This window comes from Calonectris borealis, chromosome Z (assembly GCF_964195595.1).
Source record: "Calonectris borealis chromosome Z, bCalBor7.hap1.2, whole genome shotgun sequence".
In the NCBI taxonomy this organism is placed as follows: domain Eukaryota; kingdom Metazoa; phylum Chordata; class Aves; order Procellariiformes; family Procellariidae; genus Calonectris; species Calonectris borealis.
The window spans coordinates 58,812,938-58,829,223 of NC_134352.1; the positions used below are offsets into that span (position 1 = coordinate 58,812,938).

Below are 16,286 nucleotides of genomic sequence, written 5' to 3' on the forward strand. Positions count from 1 at the left end.
TTTACTTGTGGCAAGCCATCCACTTGTGCTCATCCTTTTTGTAGCTGCCAGATTAAATATATTGGAAAATGTGATGTATTTGAATAAATTTAATTCCTGTCAATAGTTTTTTGTAACTGCTATAAGAGGTTTTTATCTGATCATGAGTAGGAAGGCAGCTGTGAACTGAAAACTGGTATTTGTTAAAAAGGTTGACCAATTCAATAAGCAGTTTCTGTTTAAATATAGATGACAGTATGTCATGAGATTTAAAATTCCTGTGTTGTTATATGTCAGGCTACACATGTAACTTCCATTAAGCTAATCCTTGATAATTAAGAAAAGTAGAAAGTTAACTGTGTGTACACTAGAAAGAGATAGCAACTGACGTCTGGCTCTGTATCTGTTTATTACCTAGGAAGTTTTTCTAAAGGCAGAACTAATTGTCTTGTTTCCCATGGGTTTGCCATGACTCTAGGGATTGTCTATAGGAAGATACGAGCTCTAGTAGAAACTTTTCTTTTGGGAAGCATTTACAAGGTTCCACTTGTGTCCAGTAAGATCTAAATTTGGATTGCAACCCTTCCTTTGGTTGGGATACTTGCAGATCTCCTTCTTCTACTTGACTGCCTATTTTCATGAAGACTGTAGTAATGTAATTATCTTTGAGTCCTCTGTTCTGTCTGTCAAATCCATTTGAAATTGTCCAGTAAGTTCAAAAGTAATTAAGAATGGAGCCACAGATGCACAGAACATAAGACTGGAACTTTTTTTCATAGGAAACTGGAATGCAAACAAATATATCAACGCATCCAAAACTTTTCATTAACCTCTTTACATATGAATGTAGCATAATTACACCATTTTTATTGCTGGGGACTGATTGAATTTGGAACCATCAAACTCTAATTAGTGGAACACAAGTGTAGCCTTATATTTAGTGAAATTCAAATGTTTTTCTTTATTTGCATTTTGTAAAGTTTAGTTCTGGCATATTTTGAATAGCTGCCATTGATACAGGGTATGAGGCTCTAGTCACAGCACAAGACAGGGGCACTTTGAATACCTTTTATTTTTTTTCTTTCTGCATCTCTGGCAATGGAAGAAACTGACTGGCTACTCTCTTCCTCCATGTCTTTTGAGTTAATAGGTACCCTAAGGAGAGCAGGCTGATAATATGTAATACCTCCGCTTAACCTAAGGATATACCTAAGTAAAATTTACATCTCAAATATATCAAAAGTGGAGAGGCTTTTTTTTCTCTTGTTCCAGGCTACGAGCTTCAGCTGCTTACGTTGAGTTCACTTCGGTCCTCATCTGGATTACAGGAAGTCAGTCCAGTTCAGTAAAATGGTAGAAAGTTCATCTGGCAGAAAAAGAAACAGTGAGCTGTTCAGCTGCGCAGTATCTTGAAGCAAACCCTGAGGAAAACTTGATAAGGAGCTCTCATAACCACTGTAAATATACCAGGAGAAGAGAAAATAGACAGAAATCAAGCTGAAGTGTAGTGGAGGTTCTTTGCTTCTTGACCGATGACCAACCTGTAAGCAGTGCTAACATTGCTAAGGAAGGGCCAAATGAAGTAGCTAGACTGCAATATGCTCCACGTGTTCCTCTCTTGTCCTTTGTATATAGCCCAGAGGAATTAATAACACAGTAATGGTGTGGCTTCTTCCATTGCTTTTGGATGACAAATGGGACAGAGCAAGAAAACTGAGACAAAGTATTTACCAAAACTCAAAAAATAAGTTTTGGCAATAGAATGCTTATTCCTCATGCTTTTTGGATAGGCAGTTTTACTTTGTTATTTATTATGTCCTTATGTTTTATTTCTTTAAAAAATTATTCACCCCAGAAAGTTCATAGAACACATTAATGCAAAGACAGAGTTATAAGCCCTGAATTTTTAATGTACATTTAAGACTATATAATACCTTAATTAGTAATGTGATGTATTACATCTACAAACACAGGGAAAATATATGTTTAATTGCTTAACAGAACCTCTGAGAATGTGAAACCTTCTTCCAAGGAAGTCCACCTTTCCAGTTACTTCCACAGAATTCAATTCACATCCATATTGAGCTTTTTTTTACTGCAAAGACGTGGGTGTTTGGGTAGGGGACTAGACCAGACCTTTATCCCCATCATATTAATAACTACTTGTTTGCAAAAGATCATCTTCCCCTGTGTTGAAGTTCAAAAATGACACATATATACATGAAGGTTGTATTTTTTCCTCTGATCAGCATGGTAGGCAAATCAGGTCTGTCCGTATTGTGTGCCTTATACTTAAAAGACGCATTGTTATCCACAATATAATGTATAGTTCTGTAACTGTAGGAGTGTGGAGAACGGAGTAAGAATTAGTCAAGTAAATGTAAATGGCTTCATTAACATCAGATTCGTGAATATGTACCTCTCTCAAAATGCTGTGTCCTCTAGCACTTTTACAAAATGTAGATTAGTAAATAAAATTCTGATGTTTCAGAAAGCAGAACCGTTCACCTGTTCAACCGTTCAAAATATTGAAAACAATGTTTTGAAGTTACTACTTAACTTGTAAGTAAGATTTTGAGGTACCGTTTTGCTTGTATGTGACACGATTTGTCTTTGTCAATACAAAGGTACATTAAGTATCTCTTCCACACTTTTCTTCTATTGGTTTACACAAAAATATAAATTCAGTTTCTCATTAATGAAAGAAGAAGGTGCTTTAAGAATGATCATAAATTGGTACAAGATCAATCTGAATCATTGACAAAGCTGGAAATACAAAGCGTATTAGATGATTTCTGACTCTATACACTGTGTAGAGTCAGATGTTTTAAATTACATATATGTAAATTTTAGAAATAGGAAAAAAAAAATAAGTACAAGTTTTCTGCACAGTGTTAGAAAAACATGGTAATGTAGGCCTGCTGAAAAAGAAGCAAGGAATTTTTCAGTTCCTGTGTTCAGAACTTAAGCTGTAAAGCATCCATCTCTGTTATGTACGTATTAACTTGGACTTTTTGTCTGAAGTTACGAATACAGGCTACATGGTAAAGTGCCATTGCTGAGGAATAGATCATTCAAATATCTTTGCAAGATCCGAAATAATTAACATGAAAACATTCACAAAGAAATTTAATACTTTAAGAACTTTAAGATTCCAGTGCTTTCTTAGGATTTACTTTATGCTAGAGATTACTCAGTAAATTAAAAATAATGCAATGAACGTAACTTCTGCAAACTAAGTTCTTTCACAATTTTACATCAAAATCGTCAGATTTGCCAGCTATGTTGTGCATGCTGTGTGTGCCCAGTAATAATATCCTTTACATATATGGCCCAGCTGGAAGAAAAACTAAATGTTGTATATTTAAAGATTTTTGTTGGTTTTCAATTTATCTTAACCATGAATGATTCTGATCTATTGAAAATTGCCTGGTATGACAACTAAAATAATTTCAGAATTCAGAAGTTGTGGTATGGTAGGAAAATGTACCTACCCTCTAGCTATATGTTTTTGTTCTGTTTACTTTGATGTCAAGTTTCATTAGTGTTTTTTGGTACATAAACAAGGTCAGCCTGAGGTCAAGCGTAGCTAAGAACCCTGATTTGAGCAAGTAGAGCTAAGGTACTGGACCGTGTGATCCTACTCTTATTACTTTTTTTTTTGTTCAGTTCTTTTTCTTTCTCTTTTTTTTTTTTTTTTAATCAAATAGCAGTAAAGTCCAAATCTTACAAGAAATTACATCTATATGTTCCATATTTTAAGGTTTGAGCTTAAAGATTATTTTTTGGCCTTAGTTTGATGTGCTATTTAATTGGATACAGTATTACATCTCCTATACAGGATTGTATTTCTCTTCTTAGCAGAAAGTTTGACCTGTGCTTAAATTCATTCCATTTAATTCAGGAGTGCTAGATTTAGAGAGCTGTACAGAATAGAATCAATCATTACTAAGATATCAGAAGTCCCATTTGTGATATCTGTAAAAGGAATAGAGGGACAGCTACAATTTTATGTTTATCTTCCTCTGTAATTCAAAAGCTATTCAAAGTGAATATCTCTTTAAATTTGGCTTCAAATTTTTGGTGAAGTCAAGTGGTTCCTTGCAAGTTCACTTGAAGTTTCTAGTGTAAATCATTTTGTTATAACTTGTGACTTATAACAGCAACGTATATGTTGGCCATATTGCACATGTCTCTATTAGTCAAACTGCCTCCCAGTACCTACTTTCTGGTAGAATAAACTGATTGGTACACTAGAATACATCACTTTTTTATATGAATCTTGTTCATTTTAATAATAAATTTATAACTGGTGAAATCACTACATTTTGAAGGCACTTGGGTTGTGGTTTTTTGTGATAAACTTACTGAGGCATCTGAGCAGTTCACATAAACTAGCTATGCATACAAAGTCATGAGTGGGCTTTTTTGTTCTGAATGGGGAAAGTAGCTGTGTATCCAAGTTTATCCCTTTATATATAATACACACGCGTGTGGGTTTTTGCACATCTTTAAAATTTAGATTATTATATTAGAGACTTATTTCTCTCTGCCCCAAAACTTTTTTATGAAACTAAGTGCTTAGCTAAGCGTTCTAAATTATTTTAACATAATTCTGTTACAATTTATATTTAATTGCCTGCAAGAACTGAAAAACAGAACAAGTCTGAAAATCCAGGATGGTGCTGGAGATGTGTAAAGAAAAGCTTTGGAACCTGATTTGGAGCACTTGTATTTAAGTTTCATCCATGCCTTTTAAATAAAGATATTCTTTGCTAAAGCAACAGTGCAGGCTTGCTGTCTTTTCAAGGGGGGAAAGGAAGTTGCAACCTGTGTAACCTGAAATGCTTTTACTCACATATTAAAGTACTGAGTAGTACTTAGGAAAGGTTTTGCTCCTGCACCATCAGAGCCTCCAGTGACTCAGCTGAGAGAATTAGCAGTAGAAATTGGGAAAATATTTGGGACCGAGAGAACTGTAGGCTTATTTAACACTCAATAGCAAAGCTAAAATGCTTCTGTTTGTTTCTGACCTTTTTGATAGAGTACCAGTAAAAGCAGATGCATTCAAACTTGCCAGTTTTCGTAGGAAACTTGGAGGTTGTTTTCTGTTCCTGAGATATCTTGTCATGCTACTTCTGAACTAAAGATCATAACTTGAGACAACTGTAATAATTAATGGTGAATAAAAATGACTTTCATGAGCTGTCATAATCAAATTTTAACTTGTCAATGATATAAAATTCAGTCTGATGTAAGAACAATATGGTTTTTTAGGTACTTGACAATATCATAATTTTTGTTGTTGTTTTTAGAACATTCCTGATGTAGATGATGAAGGATACAGCATTAAACCAGAAGCAACACAGGATATCCTTTTCAGTATTACTGTGCCTAGTTATTTGATGTTACTACAATTCTTTGCAGAGAGAAAGTACCGATTAAAGCGTTAAGTAAAAGAAGATGAATGACATTCATGCTTATGTTGCAACCTTGTATTCTTATGTTCATAGCTTTTGCAAAATGTACAAGATTTTGTCTAGATTTTGTGTGAAAATGTTAAAGATTAGATCAGATATCTTGGGAACTTTAAGAGGATGTTTTTTGTCTGACAGTAAAAAAACAAAATAAAACAAAAAAAAGCCTGAACAAAAGCTTTAAGGTGACCGTGCAGATCTTTGTCCTTGAAAAGCTCTCAGAAAGTTTATAAAGTAAAGTTTGTAAACTTTTTTAAGCATGCGGAGTGGTTATCTGTTCTATACCTGCACCCTCCCACATTTTTATAACACCATTAAAAAGATAGGGAGCTCCAGCAGTCTAGAAATAGAATTTCTGTTACTTAATGAAGTGATTACACCACATGCCATTTGTAATTGGTGCTTCTAGCTTTTATTGTCTTTTTAATAATAGCTTTGATATGCAGAATAGATTTTAGTTAGGAGTCATTTTTTATGGAGTCTCGTGATTTTTCTCTGCTTTTCCTTTGAAGGAAAAAATTCTTGTCCTGTTTTTTCCTCCCATCAGAAACAGAGGGAAGCTCTACTTAAGAGCTGGGAATAATTGCTGTAGATCTAAGCAAGCCTAATATAGCAAGATAGCTCATTTTTGGAAATGTATTCACTGAATTCTCTGGGTACTGCAGATAAAAGGTAAACTTAAACTTTGCAATTATCTTAAATTGTGAAAACTTTTAGGCAGTTAACAGCACCTTAAAGTGGGCCAGTCCATCATCATAGCTTCTCTGTTTTCATCAACTGTGCAGAATATGCCTCTGTTGCCCCCAGTGAAGACTCCTGTAATGATAAAAGAAGTTTGTGTTATCTCCCATTTACAAAACGGATATAAAAGTGAAAGACTCTTATCCAGTTCTGAGAGGGGCATTATTTCATGCTTTGCATGTATTTATGAAAGGGAGAGATGAGTGAACAACATTCATGCTTTGTAAATGATTCATCTGGGCATCCTTTTCTACATTATCCTTTTTGTTGTGAAACAATAGAAAAGGCCATACACTCAGTGAAAAAGCTCAATGATTTGCAATCCCTGTCAGCAAGGTACTATTTCAGCTTCTGAAAATGTTGACCAGATTCAGGAAGTCATCAGTTCCCTTCCTCCTTTCCTCCTTTAACCTCCAAGAATGAATAAATATTCTGTCGATGGGAACTCTTGAGATGATTTGTTGGAGGACATTATTTTGCCATAATGGCAGTCAGTCTTAATAAGTCCAGTCTTAAGTGTTAGAAAAGCACTTTACAAGAGCTGCCTGATTTGTAGGAAATTAATCTTGAAACTCAGTGATAACTTTCAAGACGAGATCTTTTGATGAAATGAAAAACGATTTGTCTTTGAAACTTCCTTTTCTAGATATGACCCATTTGGGGGGACAGAGAGGCTGTAAGATGAAGACATTTGACTTTGTCCTCACCATGACTCAGGGATTCTTTCAGTTGAAATGGATTTGGAATGTCTTTAGGGTTCAGGGTTTAATCTTTGTCAGGGAATAGTTTGAAGAAATTTAATTCAAATGGCTGGCCTATTTCTAACTGAAAATAACAGAAGCAATGTATAGAATATATGCTCCCCATGGGTAGTACAAAACTTTTATGTTTAAGTAGAGGAAAATTTTCAAATTCTTTCTTGTCAAAACAAATACATCTTTTAAGACTTAGCATAGGCCTGTCAGAGCTTGTGTTCACTGCAGCTCCTGTGCATATAAAGAACCAAGGCTAGATTCATCTGTATATTTTGCTTATTTTGAGGGCTGAGTTGTCATTGTGATTCCTTTTTCGCCAAGGATGACAGTGCTTTAAGCAGCTGATGTTGTTCAGCTTACTGTGCAGCCTTCTGTGTAACTGGCATCCTTTCTTGCAAAATTTTCAGTGCCCCTCTGCAAAAGGGGCAAGTAATGGTGGCTGCCGCTGCTGCTGCTTCTAACCTACTGTTAATGCTTGGTACAGGTACCATGGGCATTTCACTGCTAATTAAAAAGGCTAGGGCTTTCCTTCACGTGGTTTAAAAGGATTGCTACATGTTTCATACGTGTGTTAGAAGCCCTGGTTGTGTCTTACAGATCATAAATTTAACATGCAGAAGTGTTGCTATTGTAGAGTCTTTAATTTATCCTGATGCCTTCAAATATGCAGTTGTTCAGTTATATGACAGATATTGCAGTTGTTTAGTTATATGACATAGTGCCTTTCCAAACAAAATGCCATTACGAAGACGAATGGAATATAAAAACTAGATTTTAACTGAGTTGTGAATTTTGGACAGTGGATATATTTGAAGTGTCTGTATAAGCGCACAAAAAGGTTAGCATTGTTTATCTGTGGTGTTCACTTAATATGAGCATTTTGTAGAGCGTAATTATGAGGTGGATTAAGCAGATGAATTTGAAGTATTTCCACCTTAACTGAGAAAAACATACCAAAGAGAACCATTTCTATTCTTCCAGTGATTCTGACTCTGAAGATGATGAACCCAGGAGGTTCCATGTAGAAATAAAACCTGTCCAGCCAAATAATAGCTCTCAATATACCATGCCTTCCTTGGATGAATTAAAAGTATCTATAGGGAACATCACTCTTTCTCCAGCAATATCTGTAAGTTATTTTGTTCCTTGTATTTTTAACATGTAGAAGAGAAAAGTGGTAAAGAATCTTTAGCGTAAACATATATTTTACTGTTCAGAATTTATTCTAGGTTCAAGTTCAATGATTCTTTTTTTCTTGTGCACTTTGGTACACTTTATTGCAGTGTAACATTAAGTAATTCTCCCTTCTCAGATTTTAACTTTCTTTTGAGTCCTGGGAGTGCTCAGTCCTTGTCCTTCTGCAGTTGCCACCATGAGACATTTGAATACATTGTGGAGTTAGCTGAGCGTGGCTTTTAACGTAGTTTACTAGTTAGTATTTGATAATATACAAACCTTTAAAACAGATCATATAATATGGATACATGTAACATTTACAGTGCAGCTTTATTGATGTATTCTGCCAATCCACAGAATAATTCTTTATACCATGAGATGATATTACAAATAAATAGTATTAAAGTATGCTAGTAGAATATTCAGATCAGAATAAGAATGGCTCTCATTTTAAGGAAAATATTGTGCATAACATCTTAAAATAATAATGATGATTTTTCTCTTTTCTCCCCCACATTTTGAAAGCAGAGACACAGTCCTGTAAGTACAGAATGGCTTTTTATTCATGTTTTTAAATTAAAACCAAGTAAGTGTAGTATGTGAGGGGAGTTACAGGGAAAACCTTAGGAATGTTTCTTTTCATATATTCCATGTGATGTATAAGCTGTTTAATTTTTCTGCCCCAGCCTGTAAAGGGATTTAGTAATACTGCTCCCTTTGTCAGCTCTACAATGCTTGTTCCTACCTTTTCTTACTGGTGTGGCAGTGGTGTGCACTGGTTGCTCTGTCCTGGCTCATGGTCTGGTTTTCTGCAAGCTCAGAATGTTTTGCCTGGCATTGAAAGCAAAGTATCTCATAGAAAGTTGAGTGGCAATAAGAACCCTGGGACCGTTAAACGTTTTATTTGACAGCTGGTAAAAGAATTTATTCCTAATTTTTTTTTTCCTGTTTTAGGCACAAATGAATCGCAATTCATCCAGTAAGTGTGAATCCTTAACTTTTAGTCTATTTATGCTAGTTTTTTAACATACCATGAAAATAGATTTTTTTTTTTTAATTGTTGAAGAAATAAACTTCTTAAGTATCTGTATTTTAAATAGGAAAAAAATATTTCTCTTGTCAGTTCTAGAGACCTCTTCTTTTTCTATATACTCGGCTGTTCCCTATTCTGGGAAACAGATGAGACTGTCTGTGACAGTGATGAGGAACACAACCAAGAGCCAAAGGGGGCACCCCATGGAAAAGACTCCTGTGCAAGTTCTTAAAACCTTTCCATCTGCTCAAGTTTAGATTGATCTACAAACCAGCAAAGCACACTTCTCTATTTTGTAGTCAAACACATAAAACGTGGCCCCGGAGATAGAGGACAGAGCATTGGTCTCTATCTTGTAGGGTTTTTTCAGTGGTAAACCAAGCCAGACTTGCTGAAGAATAATATTGATGTAAACAGTATAATTTAAGCAAAAAACTTCAAGTGAACAACACTTCCTCCCGAAATGCATTGCTCTGTGTAGTCCTCTCCTGTTAGAAGGTATTTCCGGAGTATCTGAATTTATATTATTGGAAATAATGCATTTTCTCTTTTCCATTTCAATAATTCATAATTAGTTTCAAACTGCAACCATTAATATTTATGGTTTCATCTTTAGAAATTCATCTTTTTATAATGAAGCTGGAATTTTTATTTTAGAGTGTGATCAGCTTTGGTGATAATACTGTGTCTTTTGCTTAGGTGAAGAGTTAACAAAATCAAAGCTTTCTGCTCCAGCCAATGAGTAAGTTCAAATTTAAAATTCTGTCAAATGCAGTTTTGCAGGAATTTGGTCTTATTTTGATCTAATACTTGGAAACTCATTGGAAATGTCAGCTGACTGCTATTTTAAGTCAGGCATCTATTGCATCGTAAGAGTTAAGGAATAATTATGTAACAATGGAGATCTCTATTAATTTGTTTTCCCCTTCTAACGCATTTGCTTTATTGTGATCTGTCTCAATTGATATTTATAATTTCATGATTACAAAATACTGTTTTTTATTAAAATCTCAGGTTTTAAATAAGACAGGTTTAGTTTCTATTCTATAGTGTTCCATGGTAAATTGCTTAAGATTACAAGCCCCAGATTTGGACAGGTCTGTATACATTGCTTATATATGTATATACTGATATAAATAGATTTGAAGATGTATGTCTCCTTGAAAATGACAATCATTTAATGGGCATTGTGAAGCATGTCCAACACAAACTTGCACCATGGTGTCAGTTCAGATAGTTTCCTGATGTGTAAATCAGTTCCTTGACCTGCAATTTGTAAGTACTTTTTATTTGTAGATGCAAAGACTAACTAATAAAGAAGAATTTATCACATTTATTTATCATATCGCTATATTTATTATATTATCAAACTACTTCTGAAGTTCTAGTTTGATTTTTATGAGTATATACATCTTTCATTTATATTCCAATTGTAACTCGTAATATAGAAAGGGGAACAGTGACCTCCTGGCATGGGATCCACTCTTCAGCAGTTCTCTTGAATCTTCCTCTTCAGCTTCCTTGGCATCCTCATCCTCCTCAGGTAAAATATTTGATAGTAGAAAATGTTTTTTCTCTATATACTTCGGGATGTTCTGTTGTTGCTTTTTTAGTTATTGCAAGGGGACATGCTTTGACTATCGAAACGAAAGAATTTTGTAAAGCGCTAGACTATCTAATAAGTAATACACAACTGAGGGTGCAGTATTATCAGGCTTTCAAGCTAGATAGCAAGGGGGAAGAGGGAACACTAGAAACCTTAGGAAAATTCTATCTTGCTTCTGTCTTTTTTTATCACCTTATCTCACTTTCCAAAAAAATGATCACCACATAGAATATAATCCTATTTTTTCAGCTGGTAGGGCTGGGAGATTAAGTGAAGTTGTTGCAGCAACTGTGAGACAAGCTGAGCTTGCGCTGTGAATAGGGATGGGTTTCTTCTTTCCAGGAAAGTCTGAGCTATGTACTACAAAGGCACCATGGAGGTTTGCTGTGAGGAACTTGTTTCCTGGAGGAAACCATGATTCTGTTAGGAGATATGCAGGCATAATCCAAGGGGAGATGGATAAAAATGGCAGGACTGAAACTAGAATTAAGGGGGAGTTCCTGGCACCACCTGAGAGCAGGGGTATTGGGAGGAAAGGGGTGGGCAGAGGAGTATGGGAGGTAGAGGGGGAGGGCAGATGTTGCGTGGGAATTTTGGGGTGCGGGATTCTGGAGGATTTTAGTGTGGCAGGCTTTCCTGAAACCTGGGCTTTGGGGGGATGGGGGGGGCGGAAATCACAAAAATAGTCAATATTGATTATTACATTCAGAAGGCAGTGAAGGAGAGGGAGGCAAAATAGCACGAGTGGGTGTGTGTGTTGAAGAGGCTGAGAGTAGGAGATGTTGAGAAACTAGTTCAGAAAAAGGAAGGAAAGAGCGAAACAAAACCAGATATGGCTATGTTAGGACCTGCTTACTAGAAGTATTCATTTAAATTTTGTATTATTCAGTTGATTATCTCGGGGGATTTAAAGCAGACTCTACTATTTACTAACAGTAGCAGATATGCTGTTTCTATAGTTCTTTTCAGTCTACTTTACCTGTATCTCTTTGCCAACCCCTGCTGTCTTAATGTAGAGACTCTTCTCCTCCCACATGCCTGAGAAAGGAAGTGTTCACTGTTTCTTTTAGCTAGGTATTCATATTCCAAAAATTATAATAGACCTCACTTCTTTGTTCACAGTCATGGCTTTCTAGCTCTTTTCCTCTGTGCTTGATCATACAGATTGAAGAACAGTAAGGAGGCATACATATATCAATAGGGGAATTCTGCACAACTAGTGTTAATTCTTCTTGGCCTTAGTAATGTTCTTTTAGCAGCAACCAGCATTGCTATGTAACCCTTTGGGTTTTAAGTGGAACTTATTCGTTCACTACAAATTCGTGTTCCTTAAAAGTTACAGTTTTTAACAAATCTAGCTTACAGAAATCATTAGATTACCACTTCCTCACTTAGGTAACCAGTCAAGATTATTGGCTAGTGGATCCAAATTTGTAACATGTTTAAGGATAAGTTATATAGAGGTACATATTACTGGAATATGCTGAAAATAAGTGGTGCTTTCTCAAAATAATCTGTTTTGCTAGCTTTGGTCTGGTGTTGGGAGTCTGTAGAGGAAGGCAGAGGATACTTAATTTGTTGTGCTGCTGGTTGTTACTGTATCCACTTGTTTATTGCTACGCCTGAATGGGAAGACAAAGCAGGTTAGAGAATGTTCATACAGTCCCTCCTGGCAGCAGAACTGTGGAGAAAGTAGTCTCTGGCTGATGAGTAGTGACAGGTAATTGGGATCTGTAACATACTCTGTAGTCGTATCTGGGAGGGAGTCATCTACCCAAGCCCTTATACGCGAAAGAGGCCTATGCACAGAGCCCTACATTTCATTGAATTTGGTGGAATATAGTGTCCTGTGGGCATAGGTCGATTTTAGATATAAGACATTTGTGCCTTGGCAACCTTTATCTACTAAATAATTATTTAAAGGATTGTTGTTCTAGGAGTTAACTAAGATATTTACACTTGTGAAATGATCCATGGAGTTAAGTAGAAAATGACTGTTCTAAAGTATAGCAAATTACTAATACATTTGGGGAAAAAAAAAAAAACTGGATCGATGTAAGTCATATTGTTACTTAAATCAAGTTCTGATGCTCACTAACCCGCAGCTTAGTTCTAAACTCTTTAAAAAATACACAACTTTGATCTGATTGTATTTTCCTTGAAATCAGTGTTTTATCTTCAACTTTAGCTTACCTAATATAGGTGCTTATATGCTTAAAGCTTTTGAAAATCTCAATCCAAAACTTAAATTACATAAATGAGTTGTTTTGTATACATATCTGCATATCATGATGTAGCATGTCCCACAGATTACTTTTTACTGTTAAAACATTTCTTTAGATATTGTTTCGTAACTCTGTGTTAATCATTGAACACTTAAACTACCATGGTATTTGAGCAGACAGTGGTTTATGCAGCACAGAAGTAAACTTTGGTCATCCATGAATAAACCTGCTTTATTAGAAGTTTAAGTTAACTTTGTAATCTTGAACAAACACAACAGACATTTTTTAGCCAGCTATTGATACTGTAAAAATGCTTTTTATTTATCTTCCTCATTTTCATCCATACATATTTTTAAAATAGGTTTGGACATTTTGAATAGGATTTAGAGTAGTATTTTAAAGCCTTTGAATGATATTTAAAATACCTGTTTGAAAGGGAAAGCTGTGTAAAAATTCTGTTTGTGTGGGCTTAGACAATGTACTTGTTCATGGCAAAAGGACCACTCTAGAGAGGACACCTACACTTTTAATCTGAACTTTTAAACATATTGCTCTCGTTTTTGATTCTGTCTGTGACTCTGCTGATGCTTCTAGCTTTGCCAATCTGCAAGATGTTGTGAGAATTTACTAACCTTGCATTTTCTGCTTCTGTTGTCATCTGCTGCAACAGACAACAGCCAAGTGCAGGGAATACTTGTGGAAAACTCCTGTTTTCCAGCAGCCTGAGGACTACAGGATGAGAGAAGAAATAAACTGGTGTGGATGATGCCTTATACATATAGTTACACATTAGACACGGGTTGATACAGACAGAAGAATATCAAACAGGATCTCATGACTGCGTTGTCTTTATTCATTCACCAGACAGACATTTATGTTGAGCCTTCCCATTACAAATGCTAAGGGGAAGAAGATAAAAATGTTTGGAAGGAACAGGATAGGATACTTTTGACTAAATAACTTTGAAAGAAATGAAAAGCAGAAAGCTATGTAGAGGAAACAAAAATGGAGTAGGACACAAGAAGGAAAAGACAAAGATGGGAGGAAGTTAAACCACGAAGGAAGGAAGGAAGTTAAAGGAATAGGGAAAGTCATGAGAAGTAGGGCCTGAAGTGGAGAGAAACACAATAAATTACTTTTTGGCTTACTTGAAAAATGGAAAGTGACATAGTTGGCAGTATGAATGAAGTACACGTGATATGCGATCTGGTTTTTTTTTCTTTTATTTGTAAGTAGTGGGATTTTTAGCCTAGTAGAGCAGTAATTTTTCATGCTGGCTAGTAATCCTTGTGCAGTGGATATTGAATACTTTTTTGAATATTGAAATTTTTATCTTTTCAGTGTTGGTCCTAGTTTCAATTGTTCCCTTTTCCTTCAGCTACACTAAAAGAGCACAGTAGGAGCTCCTCCTCATCTACCACTGATTTACCTGGGTGTAGAGTATCTCAGTCTTTGCTTCGACACCAGACAGACTCTGGGTCTACAAGCCCATCCTCACCAGACTTTACCATTAGCACTTTGTGCAAATCTGGTGTTACAGCAGCGCCATCAGGGAGTACCAGTACTTTGTCCTGTGTTTCACGGTCTCAGAATCAGTGGATTTCCTTTGCTGATGAACTTCTTACAATTAGACACACAAGCACAGACAAGAAGGAGCCCCAAATCTTGCATTTTAAAACTGAAAATGCCTGCCTTGCCTCTTCTGCTTTGCTTGGGAATTCTTCCAACAGCTGTGCTTCTGAGGATCAAAGTGACCTTTTCAATAATACTCTATGCCATGAACAATTATTCATTGAAGAAACTGGCACTCCTGCTGAAATTTCTTCCGCATCATCTTCAGCACTACTGGACTATAGTTTAGTGTCTTCTTGTGCTCATACAAATAAGGGTATGGCAAGCATGCATTGTGTACTGCTCTTTGCGGATAACTGACTCCAAAAAGCAAGCTTTGGACTCATTTTTCTTTTTGTTATTATCACTCACCTGATGTTAAAATTAACTCAGTAACTTAGAATGTACTAAACTGCTTGTTAACACCAACTTCCTTGAAAGTTAGGACAATGAAGTAAATATTCACCTTGAAATAAGAAGAAAAATTCAAATTATTCAATTAAAGGCATTGCTTTGTCTTAACTATGCAGAATTTTGCTTTTCTAGTGATAGGAATGTATTTTTTGGGGACAGCAGTGAGATCTCAAAGATTAAGTGATTGAATTTGCAAAAACAATTCCATTCTGAAATGGCTTTGTATAGATATTTTCAGATTAAATAAAGTTAAATGAATTGGATTTAAAACTGTTCCTTTTTAACACCCAGTATTTTGAAGTGTGGATGGTATCACGGTAATGCTACATACTAAGAGGGCAAAGAAAAAGTGCATTTGGGCAAGTGTGCCATGACTCGCTGAATACCTGTGGTACTGCAGCACACTACTCAGTGTTTAGCATGCCCTGTCGTCTTGGGGCATAATAAGAATTTTAAAGGAATGACTGATATTTTAGAAGTTCATTTATCTGGGGACATTTGAGTTTGCAACTCTTAAGATGGATGTGGTTGGTATTAGCCTAATTTCTTTCTCCCCAAGTCAGTGATGAAACTCCCGTACTTAAACAACAGCAGAGTTATGCTGAATGCCTGAGAAAACTCCATACTTAAAAGTTGTATTTTAAGTAACATTAACTGATTTAATTATAAAAGACCCATCCAGAATCATTTGAGGGAGATAATAGGATGTGCTGCAACAACATAGTAATATTTTAGAATTTCAGTCTATTTTGAAGTTAATTTTAGATCTGGCGTACTCATTGGAGTTCTATTCGTTCTATTCAGAAAAGTGACTTTGTAAAAGTGACATCTTTGTACTATTGTCACCATCTGTTGGTTGTTTCTGTTAGGTTTAGAAGTGGGTGCGGTATTATTTTTTTAACTGCTTTTTACTTCTGATAGCTCAGCTAAGAGATAATAAGGAGTTAATGTGTTTTTACAATCAACAGGGTAATTTATCTGTTACACTGGTGTAACTTATTGAAGTCAATGGGATTTCAGTGGGCAAAATTTGGTGTAAACAGAGTTATGCCATTGTCAGCCAGGACTAAATATGAATTTCCACTGAATTTTCCGTTTGTGGTGAGACGTTGAAAGACTGTCCTGTATTCTGAATCCATATAGATTATACACAAAAGGAAACTCAGGTAAAACCATATTTTTACATACAAACCTCCAAGAGTAGTTGGTATAAAATCATTTGAAAGCAATGAGAAAGCCCATGATGCCATTTTTAGAGTCACTTTTCAA

The 16,286-nt window shown here is 35.6% G+C and overlaps 1 protein-coding gene across 13 annotated transcripts in view; it reads left to right on the plus strand.

Annotated features, from left to right (window-relative positions):
* Positions 1–16,286, plus strand: part of FCHO2 (FCH and mu domain containing endocytic adaptor 2) — a 93,609-nt gene that overhangs the window by 57,162 nt on the left and 20,161 nt on the right. For 6 of the 13 annotated variants that reach the window (XR_012671021.1, XM_075137636.1, XM_075137631.1 and 3 more), the window contains 7 exons: positions 5,295–5,349; positions 7,903–8,081; positions 8,654–8,668; positions 9,083–9,107; positions 9,861–9,903; positions 10,610–10,704; positions 14,371–14,880. Coding sequence is in view for 12 of the 13 variants with exons in the window: in XM_075137636.1 (XP_074993737.1) it covers positions 5,295–5,349; positions 7,903–8,081; positions 8,654–8,668; positions 9,083–9,107; positions 9,861–9,903; positions 10,610–10,704; positions 14,371–14,880 (922 nt within the window). In the remaining variant the exon portion in view is untranslated. Of the gene's footprint in view, positions 1–5,294; positions 5,350–5,453; positions 6,129–7,902; positions 8,094–8,653; positions 8,669–9,082; positions 9,108–9,860; positions 9,904–10,609; positions 10,705–14,370; positions 14,881–16,286 lie in introns of those variants that run through there. The other 7 variants (XM_075137630.1, XM_075137639.1, XM_075137629.1 and 4 more) reach the window with 7 other exon arrangements.